At 42.6% G+C, this 23,304-nt stretch overlaps 1 protein-coding gene across 1 annotated transcript in view; it reads left to right on the top strand.

Moving 5' to 3' along the window:
- Positions 1-23,304, top strand: part of pde11a (phosphodiesterase 11a) — a gene marked incomplete at both ends in the record, with an annotated part of 580,355 nt that overhangs the window by 553,922 nt on the left and 3,129 nt on the right. The window contains 5 exons of the mRNA XM_084314342.1: positions 2,380-2,480; positions 6,548-6,625; positions 9,998-10,061; positions 11,088-11,162; positions 14,169-14,252. Coding sequence (XP_084170468.1) covers positions 2,380-2,480; positions 6,548-6,625; positions 9,998-10,061; positions 11,088-11,162; positions 14,169-14,252 — 402 coding nt within the window. The remainder of the gene's footprint in view (positions 1-2,379; positions 2,481-6,547; positions 6,626-9,997; positions 10,062-11,087; positions 11,163-14,168; positions 14,253-23,304) is intronic.

Raw genomic sequence — 23,304 nt, 5'->3', positions numbered from 1 at the left:
GGACCTGTTGAAGAACAAAGGCCAGATGCTGGGATGAAAATGAGGGGGGGGGGGTCGTGGCAGGAGGGATTGCAGAGGTGGCAAGGGGACCTGTTGTAATATATGGGGCAGATGGACCTGTTGATATACTAAGGACAGTTGCTGGGGATGAAAATGAGGGGGGGGGGGGGGGGGGACGTGGCAGGAAGGATTACAGAGGTGGAGGGTGGATCTGTTGAGACACAAGGGACAGGAAAAGGGGTTGAAAATGAGGGGGGGGGGCAAGTGGAACTGTTGTAATGCAAAGAGAAGATGGTGGGGGTGAAAATGTGGGGGGGGGGTCGTGGCGGGAAGGATTACAGATGTGGGGAGTGTACCTGGGGTAGCTGTAGATGTTGAGGGGGTCAGGGTGGAGGAAGTAGAGGATATTGACATGGGGGAGGGGGGACGCGGGGTGGGGGTTGCTAGGCAGAAGAGGAAGGTTGAGGTAGTTGGGGTGTCGAGCTCTCAAGCTAAGAAGACAGGTGTGACGGAAGAACTTAGCAGTACGCAGAGTACACAGGGGCGTTTATGGGCAGAGATGGTTGTGGATAGTGATGATAAATATGAGGAAGATGGTTATTCTATTCACTAGATGCAATGAAACTGTTTTTTAAAGTTGACAAAGAACAGAAAGAGTGTAGAGGTGAAGATTTTTTTCAGATAAAGTTTTGTTTGTTGCAGCAGCAAAGGAACATATGAGGTTTAAAGGAGATGGTCGTTTTGTTGACAAAGATATATACAGGATGAGAAAGATGTGCAGAAGGTGATGCAGGGCCCCAGTGTGGAGGACTGGAGTGGAGAATCGGTGTAGTTTTTTTTTTTCTTTTTTTTTTTTTTTTTTTTAAATGAGAGTTTTTTTTATTGAAGGGACTGGTGTGGTGTCACTTGGGGCTGGACTTTTCAAGGTGTCCTGATACCGGGGAAAGGAGGCTGAGACTTTTTTGTTCATCTCATATACTCTTATACTTTTGTGGAATTTTATGAGGACTGGGACTATGGAGGATTCAGAGACAGGAGCGGGGCGTATCGTTTTCATGCCCGATGGGGAGGCCACGCATTACTCCTTCGGCAGAATTTTCAGCAGAGTCGTCATGGGGGATGTTGTCTCTGCCGTCTTTGTATGTTACCGGCACCGGTACCTTGTTCAAGGGTTGGAAGGTATGACTGTGGGGCTCATCGCGGTCTACGCCGAAATAAACGGTTTCCTGATTCAGCCTTGGAGGGTGATGGTGAAGAGGACTTTGCTGGTTAATTTCTACCCGATGTTCGGAATGGGTTTCATTAGGGCTTTGAGCTCTCGAATCAGAATGCTCGATGAGAAGTCACTGAGGGCTGCCAATCTCCGCACGGGGGAGTGGGAGGTGATGTTGGAGCGGCATCTGAACCAGGGAGGAAAAGGCGGCCTCGGACGGGGAGGCGAGGGTGACATACTGTCTGATGGGGATGTCGGTCCAGAGTGCAGCTCGATCCCTATGCTCTGTTTTCGGCCCCGACATCATCGATGCCATGTGATATAAGACTGGTGGACGGTAGGAGCAAATGTGATGGGGCTGAAGGAGGATGGTCAGCTGTAAGGGCGGCCTTGTTTATCCACGGGATAAGTTTTGACTGGAGTCTGTCGGACACGCACAAAGGCCTGATGTGTTGTACCACGCGGGGGAAGGGTGAAGCTAGAGACGCTCTTCTCAGGACAACGGTTTCTACAGTGCCTCTCCGGTGTCTCTCTCTCTGATACGCCCAGAACTTTGGATCGTTTAGTTATCTTTTTTCCCTGTGGGGGAAAATTTCAAGTGACAATTTGGTTCGGTTCAGCATCATTGTCCCTAATTGATTTTTTTGTTTGTTTGTTCTATTTTTGTGTGTTTTGTTTTGTTTTGTTTTGTTTTGTGTTTGTTGTTTTTTTTGTTTGTTTTGTTTGTTTTGGTTTTGAGTTGTAGAGTATTTTATTTTTGAACGTTTTGTTGCATCTTGTGTAATTTTAGTAAAGAATAAAGTTTTTATAAAAATCAAATCTCTCTCTCTCTCTCTCTCTCTCTCTCTCTCTGTGTGTCTACACTACAGGTCATAACATCTCACTCTCTCTCTCTCTCTCTCTCTCTCTCTCTCTCTCTCTCTCTCTCTCTTCTCTCTCTCTCTCTCTCTCTCTCTCTCTCTCTCTCTCTCTCTCTCTGTGTGTCTACACTACAGGTCATAACATCTCCTCTCTCTCTATCTCTCTCTCTCTCTCCTCTCTCTCTCTCTCTCTCTCTCTCTCTCTCTCTCTCTCTCTCTCTCTCTCTCTCTCTCTCTCTCTCTCTCTCTCTCTCTCTCTCTCTCTCTCTCTCTCTCTCTCTCTCTCTCTGTGTGTCTACACTACAGGGCCATAACATCTTCTCCAACCTCTCCTCCAGAGAATACGGGGACCTCATGCAGCTACTGAAGCAGTCCATTCTGGCCACAGACCTCACGCTTTACTTCGAGTACGTATGTGACGATCATCTTCCAGTATGTTTGAGTTATGAGTTTGGCGTCCGAGATTGAAAAAAATTTGGGATGCTCGATATTGGCTTAATTTCTGATACCGATATCAACCGATACCGATATATGCAGGGTTCCCCGACCCCCCCCCCCTCCCATTGTTTAAACTTTGTAAAACCCACACACACGTATGGAGGATGATCTACGGAGTTGATTTATATAATAAAAAAAAATTCAAAAAATGGAATTATGAGGTTTTGTCCCGACAGCAGCGATTACATATCTCTTGTCATGTAATTAACACAACATTATGCATACTTTGACAATAAATAAAATAATAATTTGTTCTTACTTGCTTGCCTGGGTAAATAAAGGTTATAGAAATGTAAAAAAAAAATAAAAAAAATTGAAAACCGATACCGATATTTTCCGATATCACATTTTAATGCCGATATCGGCCGATAATATCGGTAGGCCGATAATATCGGACATCCCTAAAAAAGATTATAATGATAATAATCCAGCGCACTCCAGCGCGTGTTCATGGAGATGGACTGTTTTCGCTCCGAATGAAATGAAAAAGAAAGTCGATCTAAACACTAAACATTTATATCTGACCATATAATTGTTCCTGTTCGGGTTGAAACACTGTACTCGCGTGAGAATGAGAATTAGATTACATTTCAAATGTATTGTCATCATGCAGCACAAGTACTGTACGACAAAAATAAGTTTGGCGTCCAACCAGAGTGCAGATGTAACAGTAAAGTGATTGATTGATTGATTGAATTGATTGATTGATTGATTGATTGATTGATTGATTGAAAACTTTATGAACAGATTGCAGAATGGGTACAGTACAGTACAGCTCAATACACACAATTGTTAAGGGGATGCAGACCAGAGAAAGACTTTCGTCTTGTTTACATCAGGGTCCCCCATTTTCAATTCATCGTAACATATATGACATACATGACATACAGATAGACAGTACTGCTACATCTATACATTTATGACATACCAGATTTACAAATACAGTACTGTTTGTGATACAAAAAGAGTCCAGAAAAGAGAGTATATACATTTTACGTAGAAACTGTACATTGGAATATTGACAAAGCCATACTTGGTCATTTACTGTACATTGGAGGGGGTTGGGTTAGGACATTTGCAGGGGCCAGTTTCGAATTGCAGTCTCCCGTAGGTGTTCTTTGAGAGTGGTTTTGAAAGTGGGTAGTGATTTACATTATTTTACAGCTTTGGGTAGGGCGTTCCACATTGATGTGGCATAATTGCGAAAACGTGTTTAGTCCCTTGTTTGAGCCGAATCTGGGTTTAACATGATTTGTGCAATAGTAATATACAATGTTTGTGTATTGCTAATCAGATGTATGTACAGAGTTGTAGTATAATAAATAAAGACAGTATGACTACTACTGGCCAGCAGCGTAACTAGTAAGAGTAGGATATGTACAGATATAGATATAGTAAAGGACAATGTGCAGGTAAGTACAGACAGGTGAGAATACATATATATATATATATATTATAGATTCCTTTATTGTCACTTATTTCAGTACTTTACAGCAAGAAGAGTGAAAATCTATTTATTGTGGTCCCTCGACTATAGCAGCTTCCAATAATAATAAAAATACAGTAATTTTAGCATAGAATAAAATAAGATGACTAAAATAAAGATTACTATATACAGTTCTAAAAAGTGTACAGTGCAATACAATAGATTTAGCGTAGAATAAAATAAGATGACTAAAATAAAGATTACTATATACAGTTCTAAAAATTGTACAGTGCAATACAATAAATTTAGCATAGAATAAAATAAGATGACTAAAATAAAGATTACTATATATACAGTTCTAAAAAGTGTACAGTGCAATACAATAAATTTAGCGTAGAATAAAATAAGATGACTAAAATAAAGATTACTATATACAGTTCTAAAAAAAAGTGTGCATTGCAGATCAGGAAGTAGATATTATACTATATGAAATTTGAATAACAAAATGTACGATACAGATCCCATTGGTATTCGGTGGATGTGTTGTTTTTATCCAAAGTGCCTTACACTTACCATAGATACAGTATATTTTATTTATTTAGCCTTTATTTAACCAGGTTTGTCCCAATTGAGATCCAGGATCTCTTTTACAAGGGAGACCTGGCCAAGAATAGCAGCAACACAAAGTTTCAACATACACACATAATAGACATTACAGATAAAAGTAACGTTACAAAATGGTCAGAATAAAAGGATATTAAAAACAAACGCTGGACAAAACACACTTGCTGCCATCTTGGATTGTGGGTGTGTCCAAAATGGTAGATGCATTCTTTAAGTATGCATAGCCCCACTGGCATTGTTTTCTGGTATGCATGGCCCCGGTGGCAGTGTTTTCTAGTATGCATAGCGCCAGTGGCAGTGTTCGTGCCACGCTTTACCCCGTCGAGAGCAACCCCAGGACCACTATATGCTCCAAAGAAAAGAAGAAAAGAAAAAAACAGCTCCTGTTAGAACATGCATTTCGTTTGAATTAGAAATAGCATCTAGTGGCGTATGAAGTCCTCGGCAGGCAGCAGTCATCATCGTGCCCGTGGGACCGGGGGGGGGGGCTGGTTCTAACGTACTGACTTATTCATCGTGCAACATATGGAGTCAGGAGGACGCCTCCCGCGCTCTCGTTCACTGTTTTTTACGACGGGCTTCATTAGAGATGATGGATCGGAGTTGACTGGTGGAATCTGGGAGCAGAGAGTCGGGATGTGGGAGGTGTGACCTGGGAGGTGGGAGGAGGTGGGAGGTGGTGAGAGGAGGTGGGAGGAGGTGGGAGGTGGTGAGAGGAGGGGGGAGGAGGTGGGAGGTGGTGAGAGGAGGGGGGAGGAGCTGGGAGGAGGTGGGAGGAGGTGGGAGATGGTGAGAGGAGGTGGGAGATGTGAGGAGGTGGTGAGACGAGATGGGAGGAGGTGGGAGGAGGTGAGAGGAGATGGGAGGAGGTGGGAGGAGGTGAGAGGAGATGGGAGGAGGTGGGAGGAGGTGAGAGGAGATGGGAGGAGGTGAGAGGAGGTGAGAGGAGGTGGGAGGAGGTGAGAGGAGATGGGAGGAGGTGGTGAGCGGAGGTGGGTGCAGAGAGGTGGGACATAGAAGATGGGAGATGAGGACTGTAGAGCTGAGAGCTTGGAGAGGGGTTACACTGCTACTGTTCACAACCTGCCTGCTCAGGAAATCTTCTAGCCTACACCGCCCCCCTGTGGCTTGAATGCTCCTTACACCTGCATGAATAACCATCAGTGTTATTCCTATAATATGATGCAGTGTTGTTTGGAGGTAGTTTCTGATATTGGCTCCACATTCATTATATTTATTCAATTACATCTCGAGAATTGTTAGAACCTTTATTGTTCGGAACCTTTATTTAACCGGGCAGGTTGACTAAGAACACATTCTTATTGGGAGCAGTAGCAGTAGCTTGGGGAGCAGCAGATTGGGGAGCAGCATGTGGATATGCAGTGATAAACCACTACTTCTTAAAGGGGCACTTCACCAAAAATCAATGCTGATTTATTTTGCACATAATCTCACACACATCCAAAAACTCTAATCAGACATTCATTTAGTTTGACGGTTATTGAGAGTAAATGAGGTTGAATATGGCCACCAGTGACGTTGAATCCCTGTGTTGTTAATTACAGCTCCATGAAATGATGGAAAGAATAGCAACACCTTGTCTTAGAGGGACCGCTACCTTATCATTTCATTGAGCTGTAATTAACACAACACAAGGATCCAATGTCCCCGATGACATCACTGGTGGCCATATTCAAACTAATTTACTATTGATAACTTTCAAACTAAATTAATTTGTGCAACTAGAGTTTTTGGGTGTGTGAGAGATTATGTGCAAAATAAATCAGCATTGTTTTTGGAGTGATTCGCCCCTTTAACACTGGGTGTACATTTAATTGTGTTTTGGTTCAATTATTCATATAATATATCTATAATCTATAATAATGTTCTGTAGCAATAATGACAGTGTTCTTGGTTCTCCTTTAGGAACAGAACCACGTTCTTTGAGCTGGTGAGTAAAGGAGAGTACAACTGGAACGTTAAAGAACACAGAGACATGTGCAGGTAAGGTGTTTGACCTTTGAACCCTTTGAACTTAGGCTGCGTTCACACTGCAGGCCTTAGTGCTCAATTCTGATTCATTGCTCTGATCAGATTTTTTGTTTTGTTTTTGTTTGGCTGTTCACATTATTTTATAAATGTGGTCAATATCAGATTCCAGTGTGAACTGGTCTCCACTCCTGAACTGACCCACATGCGCAAATTAACAATAACGATGATGCTGCTGAGTATTTTCATTTTAGGGAACTTTCTACTTTTACTCCACTACATTTATCTGAACCCATCAGTTACTAGTTACTTTGAAGGGAAAAAAATTGCATAGAAATGTGGCATAAATGTATGAAGATGATGTATTTCAGATTTGAGACTTCAAGAGGACGTAATCAGAGTAGCATAACTGGACCACACACCACTTTAACATAACCTTTAATCAGAGCAGCATAACTGGACCACATACCACTTTAACATAACCTTTAATCAGAGCAGCATAACTGGACCACATACCACTTTAACATGACCTTTAATCAGAGCAGCATAACTGGACCACATACCACTTTAACACGGCATTTAATCAGAGCAGCATAACTGGACCACACACCACTTTAACATGACCTTTAATCAGAGCAGCATAACTGGACCACACACCACTTTAACATGACCTTTAATCAGAGCGGTATAACTGGACCACATGCCACTTTAACATAACCTTTAATCAGCAGCAGAACTGGACCATGTACCACTTTAACATGACCTTTAATCAGAGCAGCATAACTGGATCACATACCACTTTAACATGACCTTTAATCAGAGCGGTATAACTGGACCACATACCACTTTAACATGACCTTTAATCAGAGCGGCATAACTGGACCACATACCACTTTAACATAACCTTTAATCAGAGCAGCATAACTGGACCACACACCACTTTAATCTGACCTTTAATCAGAGCAGCATAACTGGACCACATACCACTTTAACATAACCTTTAATCAGAGCAGCATAACTGGACCACATACCACTTTAACATAACCTTTAATCAGAGGAGCATAACTGGACCATGTACCACTTTAACATGCCCTTTAATCAGAGCAGCATAACTGGACCACATACCACTTTAACATAACCTTTAATCAGCAGCATAACTGGACCATGGACCACTTTAACATGACCTTTAATCAGAGCAGCATAACTGGATCACATACCACTTTAACATGACCTTTAATCAGAGCAGCATAACTGGACCACGTACCACTTTAACATAACCTTTAATCAGCAGCATAACTGGACCACATACCACTTTAACATAACCTTTAATCAGAGCAGCATAACTGGACCACATACCACTTTAACATAACCTTTAATCAGAGAAGCATAACTGGACCATGTACCACTTTAACATGCCCTTTAATCAGAGCAGCATAACTGGACCACATACCACTTTAACATAACCTTTAATCAGCAGCATAACTGGACCATGTACCACTTTAACATGACCTTTAATCAGAACAGCATAACTGGATCACATACCACTTTAACATGACCTTTAATCAGAGCAGCATAACTGGACCACATACCACTTTAACATAACCTTTAATCAGAGCAGCATAACTGGACCACATACCACTTTAACATGACCTTTAATCACAGCAGCATAACTGGACCACATACCACTTTAACATAACCTTTAATCATAGCAACATAACTGGACCACATACCACTTTAACATAACCTTTAATCAGAGCAGCATAACTGGACCACATACCACTTTAACATGACCTTTAATCAGAGCAGCATAACTGGACCACATACCACTTTAACATGACCTTTAATCAGAGCAGCATAACTGGACCACATACCACTTTAACATGCCCTTTAATCAGAGCAGCATAACTGGACCACATACCACTTTAACATAACCTTTAATCAGAGCAGCATAACTGGACCACATATCACTTTAACATGACCTTTAATCAGAGCACCATAACTGGACCACATACCACTTTAACATAACCTTTAATCAGAGCAGCATAACTGGACCACATACCACTTTAACATGACCTTTAATCAGAGCAGCATAACTGGACCACATACCACTTTAACATGACCTTTAATCAGAGCAGCATAACTGGACCACATACCACTTTAACATGACCTTTAATCAGAGCAGCATAACTGGACCACATACCACTTTAACACAACCTTTAAGCAGAGCAGCATAACTGGACCACACACCACTTTAACATAACCTTTAATCAGAGCAGCATAACTGGACCACATACCACTTTAATATAACCTTTAATCAGAGCAGCATAACTGGACCACATACCACTTTAACATAACCTTTAATCAGAGCAGCATAACTGGACCACATACCACTTTAACATAACATTTAATCAGAGCAGCATAACTGGACCACGTACCACTTTAACACAACCTTTAATCAGAGCAGCATAACTGGACCACACACCACTTTAACATGACCTTTAATCAGAGCAGCATAACTGGACCACATACCACTTTAACATGCCCTTTAATCAGAGCAGCATAACTGGACCACATACCACTTTAACATAACCTTTAATCAGAGCAGCATAACTGGACCACATACTACTTTAACATGACCTTTAATCAGAGCACCATAACTGGACCACATACCACTTTAACATAACCTTTAATCAGAGCAGCATAACTGGACCACATACCACTTTAACATGACCTTTAATCAGAGCAGCATAACTGGACCACATACCACTTTAACATGACCTTTAATCAGAGCAGCATAACTGGACCACATACCACTTTAACATGACCTTTAATCAGAGCAGCATAACTGGACCACATACCACTTTAACACAACCTTTAAGCAGAGCAGCATAACTGGACCACACACCACTTTAACATAACCTTTAATCAGAGCAGCATAACTGGACCACATACCACTTTAATATAACCTTTAATCAGAGCAGCATAACTGGACCACATACCACTTTAACATAACCTTTAATCAGAGCAGCATAACTGGACCACATACCACTTTAACATAACATTTAATCAGAGCAGCATAACTGGACCACGTACCACTTTAACACAACCTTTAATCAGAGCAGCATAACTGGACCACACACCACTTTAACATGACCTTTAATCAGAGCAGCATAACTGGACCACACACCACTTTAACCACATAAACGTACCCCTGGGGAAATGGTTCTAGATGTAAAGGCTTCACATATCAAGTGCGTCTTCGTTTAACTTCGCGTCTCTGTGATGAATCGTGTCTCGGTGATGAATCGTGTCTCTGTGATGAATCGCGTCTCGGTGATGAATCTTCGTGGTCTAATAATGAATTCTGTCCGTCTGACTTCCGCTCAGATCCATGTTGATGACCGCGTGTGACTTGGGAGCCGTCACCAAGCCGTGGGAAATATCGTGCAAGGTGAGAAGTACAGCACAGTACAGTACAGCACAGTATAGCATAGTATAGTACACAATCAATCAAATTTATTTATATAGCACATTTAGACATGACACTTGTCAACCAAAGTGCTTCACATAGGATGCTTGGTTCATACACAAATTACACATACAGTACAGCTCATTATAGTAATATTCCACAATTATTACATTTGGTAGTAATAATGCACATATAAATTCACACCAACATGCGCATTTGTTGATACATGCAGAACTAGTCCAGCATAGTATTGTATAGTACAGTATAGTACAGTACAGTACAGTACACGGCAGGTTGAGAGTGTTAATGTGTTTAATTATGTACTTTTCTTTCACCCCAAACACACAGCAGATATGTGTTGCATAGTGGCAGCGTTGCAGCAATGTCCCCCGTGTCCTGTAGGGTTAGCCTTAACTTAACTTACTAACACCTGCACACATGCAGTCAGGGATTAACATTTTCTATCAGGGGCCGTTCACTTAAACACATTCTCATCAGATGTTATATGTTATAGCCAGCAAGTAATATATTATTTACTTATTGTATAAGTAATATGATTACATTTCGTATCGCCGAAAAAGTCCAAAACAGGGAGTCGAGCTAACGATGACTGTAGTCGCAGGTGAATGATGTCACCACTAAGACTAAGACAACCACCCGCCCTCTTTTCGTGATCCACAGTTGTGATTGGAGGATCAAGAAAAGAGGGCGAGGTTTGAGATTTGGTCAATTACAACATGTTGATTCATAATGAGCCGCACAAGATGAGAGAGACTGATAACCATTCTACAGTATTTACTTCCTGTCCTGTGTGTTTCTTGTAGTTCCAGTACTAGGATATCAATATAATACCAGCCAATACTAGACTCAGATGATTTTGGGGGGGTATTTTTGCCCTGACCTCCTTTTTATTTCCATCCGTGTTTGCAGAAACAAAACCCTGCTACCAGTACGTTTTTTTTTTTTTTTTTTATCATTCTTCTGACAATTATTCTCTCTTTTCGTCAGGTGGCAGAGTTGGTGACCAATGAGTTTTTTGAGCAGGGAGACAGAGAGAGATCGGAGCTGAAACTCACGCCCTCTGTGAGTACATCATTACACCATTTATAATATCATTGTGTACACACAGTATGTGTACAATGTGCATTACCTCTACTATGGCACTCATCAAATGTCTCCCGTAGTCAGATACAGTACAGTGGTTGCCATTAGTTCCCCATCCTGTATTAGTACTCAAGTCAAGAGTCAAATCAAGAGTTTTATTTGTCACGGCATACAAGTATACAATGAAATGCGGGTGGTCTTGCCCGCAACGATATACAAACGCAATACAGTAGTACAACATATAATAGAATCCAATAAAACAACATTGTGCAATAAACAGGTAACATAGTGGGGCATCTCGGTATTTGTACATAAGTTATTTACAGATCATGGAGGACATGCTAGGTCCTTTGGTAGTGCAATACACTGTTACTGTTGCTATACTATTTTTACTACAGTAGTAGCCATGGTAGAAGTCCTCTATCCTGCATTAGTACTACAGTAGTAGCCATGGTAGAAGTAATCTATCCTGCATTAGTACTACAGTAGTAGCCATGGTAGAAGGCCTCTATCCTGCATTAGTACTACAGTAGTAGCCATGGTAGAAGTAATCTATCCTGCATTAGTACTACAGTAGTAGCCATGGTAGAAGGCCTCTATCCTGAATTAGTACTACAGTAGTAGCCATGGTAGAAGTAATCTATCCTGCATTAGTACTACAGTAGTAGCCATGGTAGAAGTAATCTATCCTGCATTAGTACTACAGTAGTAGCCATGGGAGAAGTAATCTATCCTGCATTAGTACTACAGTAGTAGCCATGGTAGAAGTGATCTATCCTGCATTAGTACTACAGTAGTAGCCATGGTAGAAGTCCTCCATCCTGCATTAGTATTACAGTAGTAGCCATGGTAGAAGTAATCTATCCTGCATTAGTACTACAGACAGTAGTAGCCATGGTAGAAGTCCTCCATCCTGCATTAGTATTACAGTAGTAGCCATGGTAGAAGTCCTCCATCTATCCTATATCAGTAGTACTACAGTGCATCCAGTGTGATTGGAATTCTGGATGGATGGTAACCATGGCTACTGGTCGTTGAAAGCTATAGAATTGTGAGGAAATGTTTGGGGGGGGGGGGGACCTCAAAGGGTAAACTGGGATTATTATTCTGAATAACATCCTGCATGGTTTGCCCACTCTATACAGTGTGTATCCCATTGCTCTCACGGGGATGACTAGTTACACGGAGCCGTAGGCTTGCACACGGCGCCGTCTCTCCTCTGTGCCTGGGGCAATCCTTGGACCATTAATGCAGGTCTTTCCTTGAAACCTCCTCTTGCGCGAGCGAGCGAGCACACCAAACACTGACCTTTGCCCTTGTCCAGGGGTAACCACAGGCTGTTATGACAGCCCTGTAAGACTTGCAGTAGTACTACTAATAATAACCCTGTGTTTCTATGTGCTTCAGCAACCAAAGTTGCCTGTTTTTTTTTTATTAGAAAAGCTCTTGTTTCTTTTACCTGCATATTAAACCAAGATGCCACAATTCTATAATATATACTTATGTACACAAACTCATGGCAAAATATAAAATATTTACGATAAGATATTCCTTTATTGATCCCCTTGGGGAAATTCATTTGTCATAGCAGTAGGGGGGAGGGGAGGTACAGGTATGGGCACTGTAATAGTAATATAATATAGGCAATACAATTATAGTACAGATAAAAATAAGCAGTGTAAACAATATAATTAACTCTGAATATAAGCGTAGGCAGTGTATTCAAAGGTGCAGATGAGGGTTTGTGTGCCCTATCAGTTATATTATACATTACAATACATACGGTCAATGACACTTAGAATCTGAATATATACTATGAGTAAGTAAAGTACTGTATACAGTATACACAGGTGCAGTATACATAAGGTACCCTATACGTTACACAATGTACTACCTAAACTGCACAGACTACAACGTATAACATACAAAACAATGAATTGGCCAGAAGGTTGAAGTGATGCTATGTTTCAGTGCAAATAGTTTCATCACCAGTGATCAGGTGATAAGTATCAGAGACAAACTTGATGACATTTCAGGCCATTTATGAACCAGGTATTAATTACAGACGGATGCTTTACTGGTGATTACAGGGGTGTAAAAAGTACCCAGAAACTATACTTAAGTGAAAGTATGGGTACCGTCTCAAAATCGTACTCAATGTAAAAGTCAAGAGTATCTGGCTAAAAACACACTTGAGTAAAAGTAAAAAAGTTTCTACTTTTAAATGTACTTAAGTACTAAAAAGTTAAAGTAAACACTTTTTTTCTGACTGTCTATTCTTCTGATAGCAGGTGTTTAATCAAAGATCCCCACTTTCTAGTCTTGCACAAGGACCAATCAGCATGGGTATGGGCGGGTTCATTTTCCATTGATGGGGATTTAAATGGCTGTTTTAAAATAAAGAGCGGCCGCAGGATTAATAACGTTAACGTTAGTTCGGCCAGAGAAACAAAGATACTAATTACCTGTCAGATTTGTACTTTGTAGGTCTGCATTTTAAATGTAAGGAGTAAAAAGTATGTTTTTTTTCTCTGGAATGTAATTGAGTAAAAGTACATACAAACCTAATAATACTCAAGTAAAGTACAAATCCCCAAAAACAGTACTTAAGTATTGTAACGAAGTACAATTACTCAAGTACTTTACACCCCTGCGTATATCGTGCCAGTTAGGGTACCTTGTGTAGACCGTTTACCTTTACTCTCACTCACAGTATTCAGATTCTAATTCTTTATTGCCTATATTTATTGTATATACAGACCCTCATCTGCCTCTTAGTTTACACCGTCTATTGTTCTCACATTTCTATATTCTGATCTAATTGTATTGCCTATATTTACGTCTTTCTACCATTACCCTGCCCATACCTGTACCTCCCCTCCCCCCTCCCGCTATGGCGATCAATAAAGGAATATCTTAACTCATCTTATAATATATCATCATACTGTTCTTCTCACTCCAGTGTCCGTGTTTTACTGTTTTCAGGCCATCTTCGACCGGAACAGGAAGGATGAGTTGCCGGGTCTGCAGCTGGAGTGGATAGATGGGATCTGTGCACCGCTCTACGAGGTAATCCCATCTGCCTTTCCCCCTCTGCCTTTCTGGTCTCTCCAGCCTCTCTGGTCTCTCTCTGGTCTATCTGGCCTCTCTGGTCTCTCTCTCTCATCTCTCCAGCCTCTGGTCTCTCTAGTCTCTCTGGTCTCTCTCTGGTCTATCTGGCCTCTCTGGTCTCTCTCTCTCTCTCATCTATCCAGCCTCGCTGGTCTCTCTCTGGTCTCTCTAGCATCGCTGGTCTCGCTAGCATCTCTGGTCTCTCTCTGGTCTCTCCAGCCTCTCTGGTCTCTCCAGCCTCTCTCATCTCCCCAGCCTCTCTGGTCTCTCTCTGGTCTCTCCAGCCTATCTGGTCTATCCAGCCTCTCTGGTCTCTCTCTCATCTCCCCAGCCTATCTGGTCTCTCTCTGGTCTCTCCAGCCTCTCTGGTCTCTCCAGCCTCTCTGGTCTCTCTCTCATCTCCCCAGCCTCGCTGGTCTCTCCCTGGTCCTTCCAGCCTCTCTGGTCTCTCCAGCCTCTCTGGTCTCTCCCAGGTCATTCCAGCCTCTCTGGTCTCTCCAGCCACGCTGATCCCCACATATCTGCCTCAGGGTTGGGATGGGTATCAGATACCCTGTCCTTCAGGGTATCTGATGGGTATTAAAAAGTCTTAAAAAGTATTGAATTCATAATTCTCAATTTAAGGCCTTAAAAGGTATTACAAACGTCTTAAATTTCATTTGCACAGGTATTACATTGTTTGGGGGGGGAGGGGCAGCCCGGCTGTCAGGAGATTAAATAATATTAAATATAAATAATATGACATTTTTAAGTAGTATTTTGCGGGGCTACCGGGAGCTTGGTACGTCTGGTGAGAGCTTGTACGGTACGCGCAATAATTGAAATTTTAAAAGTGCCGCGAGTGCAGAATCTAAATGACTAAATGTAAATGCAGCCACCAGTTCAGTGTCGCCATGTGTTGTTTATTTATTCTTTTTGCTAGTATGGTCATGAAAGTGGTATTAAAAAGGTATTAAAAAGGTGTTAAATCTTAAATTTTACTTGTTGAAACCTGCAGATACCTTGCTTTTTTCTTTCAAATTCAAAAAGCTGAAAACAAATGTGCCACAAAGAGCTCGTAGCATCCGACCTCTCGACGAGTAAATGAGGAGGAATGTTCCATTATCGGCAGTGAAATGCAAATGCCTGTAGAAATGTTGAATCGATTTGAAAAGGAATCGATCCCCAACCTGCTGGTCCTTTACTGACGCCAGCAGGAGGGGAACATTTTATGTCAGCCAGCAACTTAGCACAATGAATGGAAGCGGACAGTGCCGGTTAACCTAGCCCGAGGCATTGTCCAACTAACTCCTCTCCCGAAGGCTAACCGGCACTGTCCACTTCCATTCATTGTGCTAAGCTAGGCTAACCTGCAGCCAGATAGCTTTCTACTGAACGCACAGAGGAAACTGGTATCTAATCTTCTTGTCTCTCTCTGGAGAAGACGCTAAGATAATTTCCCAAAATGTTGGCGTGTTCCTTTAACACATTGAGTGCCACGCCCCTTCCGGGAAGTGACCCCTTCCTTGCCGTCCATTAACCCCATGTAAACGTAATTGTAGTTTGTAGAGCTAAACCTATATTTTATAGTATAGCTATGGGTCTAATAACGCCGCCGAGTCTCAGTGAGTTGCTTCTGGTCAACGTGCAAAAAACAGTACATCCGTACATTTCCGTTTTATACCGTTTTGAATATGAATATCGTTTGGGTGCTTTTGAGTAATTCCAGGGAAAAGACGCGAAAACAGCATTTTTGTGTAAAACAATAAACACTGTAATTTTTCGCCTGATTATCGGATCTTCCTGAAATCAACGCTAGATCATCACTATTATCCTTCCTCGTGCAAGCATGCAATGTGGTTTAGACGTACCGCAGGTGACTCGTAAACTGCCATTTGGTTGATGCTTTTATCCAAAGTAATTACAGTAATTCCAGTACCATGTGTGACTCCTACTATACTATATCATTATTATCAGTTAATAAAAGCACCAACCAAATGGTATGCTAATCATAATAATATGTATTTCTATACCACTTTTTTAAGAGAAGTTACAAAGCACTTTACATAACATCAACGATAGATAGAAACTAAGAAATAATATGAAAACATACAAAATATGGACATAAGAAGATATTAAAAGAAAAACAAGAACAAAAACACAAATCGGGTATTAAAAGCAAACTTTATAAAAGTGTGTTTTAAGAAAGAGGAAACCGAGTCTGCTAGCCTAACGTCCTCAGACAGGATGTGTCCTCGTGGCGAAGGCCCCGTCACATTTCATCTTGAATCTCGACTTTGGAAAGGCCAGAAAGGCCCTGCTCAAGGATCTGAGGCTGCGCTCAGGCTCGTACGGGTGCGCTCGGGCTCATACAGGGTTAAAAGCTCTGTGATGGATCTAAGCTGTGCCTAAAAGTAATCAGTAACACCTTGAAATAAATTCTGAAAGTATAGCCATTCTGAAATTCTGAAATTCTGAAACTGGGTAGCCAGTGAGGAGGCTAAATTTGGGGTGATGTGCTCTGCTCTTCTGAAAATTCTAAACTCCCCTCCTCTCTAACCAATCAGAGAAGCTCAACGGCATTACGTTCAATAATAACCGATTTTTATTTTTTTAAGTTTTGAGTCTAAATGGCCCTCCCTTTGTCTTTAATTATGTTCGTATTGAATGCGAATTTGGTTGTATAGTCTCTACATGGTCCTCACTCCAAAAAGCTGACACATAGCAGCTTTAACTGTAAAATGTTTTGAGCCATCTAACATTTTAAATCATCTAAACGTTGCATTGAGATTCATAAAGGTACAGCTGTGTATCATAACAGTGGATTTTGTGTTGCGTTTATGGATAATATGGCCTAATGGAAGCATGTAGAATGATAATAATATTGGGCCAAGAATAGAGCCTTGTGGCAGGCACATCGCACTTCATATGTGCAGGGGTGGAAACTGAATTACCTACACCAACTGAAAACTGTCTGTCTGATCTATTGGAGGCAAGCTTAGATAACTTGTAAGATGGTCAATGAGGATGGCATGGAGGATTCAAATGGAGAATTGTCAAATATTTTGTATCTATTCAGGTAGTCACTAAGTTGTTTATACTCGACTTTCTCTAAAGGTTTCTGCATGCCAGTCAGGTGGTATTTATATCCCAACTTAAATATGATTTACCCCGACTATAGCAGATCTTCGTGACCCCAAGAAGAATCCCAATGCTCAGTGTAATACTTGATAAAATCCTGATACAATTTCCACCAAACATGACAAATATATTTGCCTTATCATAGCAAGGAGGCCTGCGATGTTGGTGACCCCATGACCTTTTCCCTAGCGCCACCATTAGGCCAAACAGCGCACTTGTGAATGCGGTAACTCGAAAAGCTTTCATTGCAATCTTTTCAAATTTGCGCTGCACATTCATGATCCCTAGAGGAAGAAACCTATTGATTTTGGTGACACCCCCCCCCCCCATCACCTTTCCTCTGACGCCACCATCAGGCCAAATGTAAAATGTTCACATTAGCGTATCTCCTAACAGCTTTCCTCAGAATCTTCGCACATTCGTGACCCCAAGACGAAGGATCCCTAATCATTTAAGACAACAAAGGACCGAGACTTCCGGTATGAGAGCGGAAGAGTAACACGCACAGGTGAGGCTCCTGGTCAAAAGAGCGAAAAACTGAGAAATAAAGACCCGAAAAGTGACGAAAAGAGATCAAAAATCAAGATGCAAACGAGAAGGAAGGAGGAGAAAACAAATATGAAGGAAAGAGAAATGGAGAACTCACAGGAAGAGGAGAGTTCGATGGAGCAGAACCCCCGAGGCGAGACCGAGAAGGAGCAGGCGGAGGAAGGGGGAGTCTCGGCTGAGACGGACAAGGAAATGCCAGGATGGGCCGTGCTCATGCAGGCCGGGATATTGGCGACCATAAAATTGAACTCTGACACGATGCAGGCGACCATAAAACTGAACTCGGACACGATAAGAAATGATATTGGGAAGTTACGGGAGGAATTGAGGAAGGAACAGGAGGACTTCAGAGGTGAAATGAATACAGAACTCAAAAGGGTGGATGAGAAGATGGCGGAACAGGACAGAAATGTAACAGAGGTACAGACTAGAACGGCACAAATGGAGGAATGGAACACAGAGATACACGAGGTGTTAACGTGTGCGATTCAAAAACAAGAACAGATGGAGACAAAGATATCGGACATGGAGGGGAGGTCACAGAGAAATAACATCAGAATATGGGGATTGAAAGAAGGAGTCGAAGGGGAATCGGTGATCCAATATGTGGAAAAGCTTATCAAAGAGCAACTGAAGGAGACGGGACTGGAAAAAATGGAGATACAGAGGGCCCACAGGGCGTTGGCTCCGAGACCGCAACCGGACAGACCTCCGAGAGCGGTGATTATTAACTTTCTGAGATTTGAGATTAAGGAATTGATACTCAGAACCGCGTGGACCAAGAAGATAGAAATCGAGGGGAAAAGACTGTCGTTTGATCACGATTACTCGACAGCGGTAGCAATAACACGCAGGTCCTACGCGGGACTGAAGAGAATTCTGAAAGAAAACGGAATGAAATTCCAATCACCCATGACCTCGCTAAGGATTCACTGGAAGGAAGGGACGGTGACGTACGCGACGGCGCGGGAGGCGGCGGAGGAGATGAGGCGACGGGGGATGCAGATGGCGGAGGACGGAGAAGGAAGGGGACAGGAGGGCCAGACGCGGAGCCTGCAGCAGAGATTGGAGAAAGCACGCAGGTGGACCAGAGTAGGAGATCGAAACCCGGGAGAGGAGGGAGGAGAGAGGAGAAGGCCGAGGTGAGACGTGACAGACCGAAGGCGGAGACGGACGAGGAGGCCAGAGACGGAGAAGGAGAGGAGAGGAGGCGGGAGGAGACGAACGGATGAGTACACGCACAAGAGATTGAAAAAACTATCCAAATAGAGACAAAATATAGAAACTGAAATAACATATACATAAACACACATTCCCAGGTAGAGGCAGGATATAGGAACGAACATAACGTGTACATGGACACATAATACACATGATGATGGAGGAAATAAATGGAAATAAAATTAGGTATGATAGACGGAACACAGAATATATTGAAACAAATACATAGACACACGCTGCGAGTAACACAGTTGGAAGGGATTAAGGGGATAAATGGACATCACATAGAAAATAGAGAGGAGGAAAAGAAAGTAAAAAGGGGTACACAGAAGACACCACACACGGGTTTGGGAGGAAGGAGGGACATTGGAACATATGAGCCACATTGAGAGGGACCTAGGAAATGGGGGTCTTTGATCAGAATGAAGGACAGAGCGCTTTTGACCAGGAGCTCGACAGCAATAAAAACAGTAAGAATGCTGGACAAATATGACGAGCGGTTGGGGGTAAAGGTTTCAAACCCCCAAGCCGTCAGGAGGAGGCCTCTCACTAGGAGAGCAATTACTCCTCACCCACCAGCAGGGGACAGGGGGGACACAGGGACCCCCCGAACGCCTTGGGAGCACTTTATGTAAAGTTTATGTTTTTTATTTATGTTAATCATTATATGTATTCGGTGAAGAGAGCGGAGGCTACAACCGGAGGGGGGAATGAATGTGACATGGGGGGGACTGACGAAAGAAGAAGAAAGATGACAATGGTTAAAGGTATAAAAATGATGTCGTTAAACGTTAATGGAATGAATAATAAGATAAAGAGGGGCAAAGTGATGTTGAAGTGTAAAAAAAGTGAGATGGAAGTGATTTTCCTGCAGGAGACACATTTGGTAGCACAGGATCATGAGAAACTGAAGAGATTTGGATATGAAAATGCATACTATAGTTCCTTTAAACGGAACCTGAGGAGAGGAGTAATCACGTTAATCAAAAACAGTCAAATTTGAATTGATCAAGGAAGTAAGAGACAAGGAGGGAAGGTTTGTTCTGGTGAAGGGAAAAATGGAGGGTCAAATGATTACGTTAGTGAATGTTTATGCACCCCCAGAGAGTGAGAGGGATTTATATGAGACCATTTTTGATATGATAGTGATGGAACTAGAAGGGATATTGATATGCGCGGGAGATTTTAATGTAGTACTGAATCACGACCTACTGTAGACACCACGAGTACTAGAAAAGGACGGGCACCAATCAGTAGATATATGAATATTCAGATGACGGAAATGGGAATTACAGATGTTTGGAGGGGGATGCACGCCATGGACAGGGAATACACACATTACTCACACCCGCACGTGACATATGCGAGAATAGACTACTTTTTGATGACGACGGGGGACAGTTACAGGGTACGGGAGAGCAGAATAGGAGTAGCGGACATATCGGATCACAGTGCCATATATCTGACAGTAGATCTAGAAGGGAGACGGAGGAACACGATCTGGAGACTAAATGTAGGAATATTAAATAACAAGGGGGTGGTGAGTCAGATCAAGGAGGAGATAGCCAGGTATAAGGAAGAAAATGACAACGGGGCGGTAGATCCGAACATTCTATGGGACACACTGAAGGTGGTGATAAGGGGGAAATTGATGGAGAAGACAGCAATGCTGAAGAAGGCCAGAACGGAGACATATCACAATCTGAAGGAAGCTGAAGAAGCTAGAGGGGAGACACCAGATATCAAAAGAACAGGAAACGCTCGGAGAAATCAAAGAAGTAAAGGCCAGGATAAATAGGGAATTATTGACGGAAATAGAAAAGAAAGCGAGGTTCATGAAACAAACGTACTATGAAGGGGGACCAAAAGCGACCAGATTGTTGGCTAGGAGAATTAGGACGCAACAGAAGTTGAACACGATACACACAATAAGGGATATAAAGACTAATGAAATATTGAGAGACCCAGCTGAAATAGAGAGGACATTTAGAGAATACTATGAGAAACTATACACACAGCCAAAAGCAGCGGGAGAAGAGGAAATAGAAGCATATCTGGAGAAGCTAGAGTTACCATCGATAGGGAAAGAACAGAATGAAGAATTAAATAAAATAATTACGGAACGAGAACTGGAAGAGGCAATTAGTAGAGCTAAAAACAACAAGTCTCCGGGGAGCGACGGATTCCCATCGGAATTCTACAAGACATTTAGAACGGAATTAGCACCCATGTTAGGGGCGGCGTTCAGACACACGATGGAAGAGGGAAAAATGCCCCCCTCGTGGAAGGAGTTTCAAGTTCAAGTTTCTTTAATAGTTGTCATACAGAAGTACAGAATACTTTTATACAAAATGCTTCTTACTGTTACGCTCCAGAGACTGTGCAAGACAAGATAAGTATGAAATAAAATAACATAGTATAGCATGTAAATTAGAAGTAAAAAAAAAAAAAAATTAGGTCACAGTGTTCAGTATAGACATATGTACAATGTTCGATGCAGAATAGACGTAACTGAGTTACCATATAATATACAATACTGTGCAGTGTACTAATACAATACTATATAGTGCAAGGCAGAAATGGGATGAGGTGCAATTTAGGTACAATTTACAGTGGGTGTACGAGTTGTAGTGCAAATCCTTTATCAATAAATATAAAGTGTGTTTGTGTGGTTTAAGTGAGTGTGTGCGTGTGGGTGTGTGTGCTGTGTGCATTTGATGGTTGTTGCATAGTGTTTATTGTTCGTTTAGCAGCCTGATGGCCTGGGGATAGAAGCTTCTTCTGAGTCTTTCTGTGCTCGCCTTAAGACTCCGGTATCGCTTGCCTGACCGCAGCAGTTCAAAGAGGCAGTTGTTCGGGTGGCTCGAGTCCTTAATAATTCTCTTAGCCTTCCCCCTGCACCGCTTGTTGTAAATGTTCTGGAGGGTGGGAAGCCCCCCTCCAATTGTGCGTTCGGCTGAACGTGTCACTCTTTGTAGTCTGCTACGGTCTTGTGCAGTGCTATTCCCAAACCAGGAGGTGATGTTGCCAGTCAGGATGCTCTCTATTGTACATGAGTAGAAGTTCCTAAGGATCTTCTGACTGACTTGGAACTTCCTTAGGCGCCTGAGGAAGTAGAGGCGTTGTCGTGCCTTCTTCACAACACTGTCAATGTGTGTGGTCCATGTCAAGTCCTCGGATATGTGGGCTCCGAGGTACTTGAAACTGTTCACTCTCTCAACCGGTGCCCCGTCGATGCTGAGGGGGCTGTAGTCCTTGACCCCCCGACCTCCTGAAGTCCACAATCATCTCTTTTGTTTTGCTGACGTTCAGGGAGAGGCAGTTCTCCTGACACCACTGTGACAGATTCTCTACCTCTTCCAGGTAGGCCCTCTCGTCGTTGGCAGAGATCAGGCCCACCACTACTGTGTCATCAGCAAATTTGATGATTGTGTTGTTGTTCCGCTGTGCCACGCAGTCATGTGTGTACAGGGAGTAGAGGAGGGGGCTCAGAACACAGCCCTGGGGGGCCCCTATGTTGAGCGTGATGGATGAGGAGGTGCAGTTGCCTGCTCTTACCACCTGGGGTCTGCCCGTCAGGAAGTCCAGGACCCACTGGCAGAGGTCATAGTTCAAGCCCAGGTCCCTGAGCTTGGCTATGAGTTTGGAGGGGACTATGGTATTGAATGCTGAGCTGTAGTCGATGAACAGCATTCTCACATAGTTCCCCTGCCTCTTGTCCAGGTGTGATGCTGCTGTGTGCAGCACATGGGCTATGGCGTCCTCCGTGGACCTGTTGGGGTAATATGCAAATTGCAGGGGGTCCAGGTTGATGGGGAGGGAGGAACAGATGTAGCCCTTCACTAGCTTCTCAAAGCACTTCATGGCTATGGAGGTGAGGGCTACAGGGCGGTAGTCGTTGAGGCAAGCGGGCGTAGATTTTTTGGGTAGCCATAATCACCACGATACCGAAGGAAGGGAAGGATAGAGAATTATGTAGTAGTTTCAGACCTGTGTCCATACTCAACGTGGATTACAAGATGTATACATCGATAATATCAAAAAGATTTGAGACGTTTATGCCAGACATTATAGATGAAGATCAAACTGGATTTATTAAAGGGAGACAGACACAGGACAA

This window comes from Notolepis coatsorum, assembly GCF_963971535.1.
Source record: "Notolepis coatsorum genome assembly, chromosome: 5".
Taxonomy (NCBI): Eukaryota; Metazoa; Chordata; class Actinopteri; order Aulopiformes; family Paralepididae; genus Notolepis; species Notolepis coatsorum.
The sequence above is the reverse complement of the archived record's forward strand: the minus strand, read 5'-3'. Positions and strand labels throughout refer to the sequence as shown.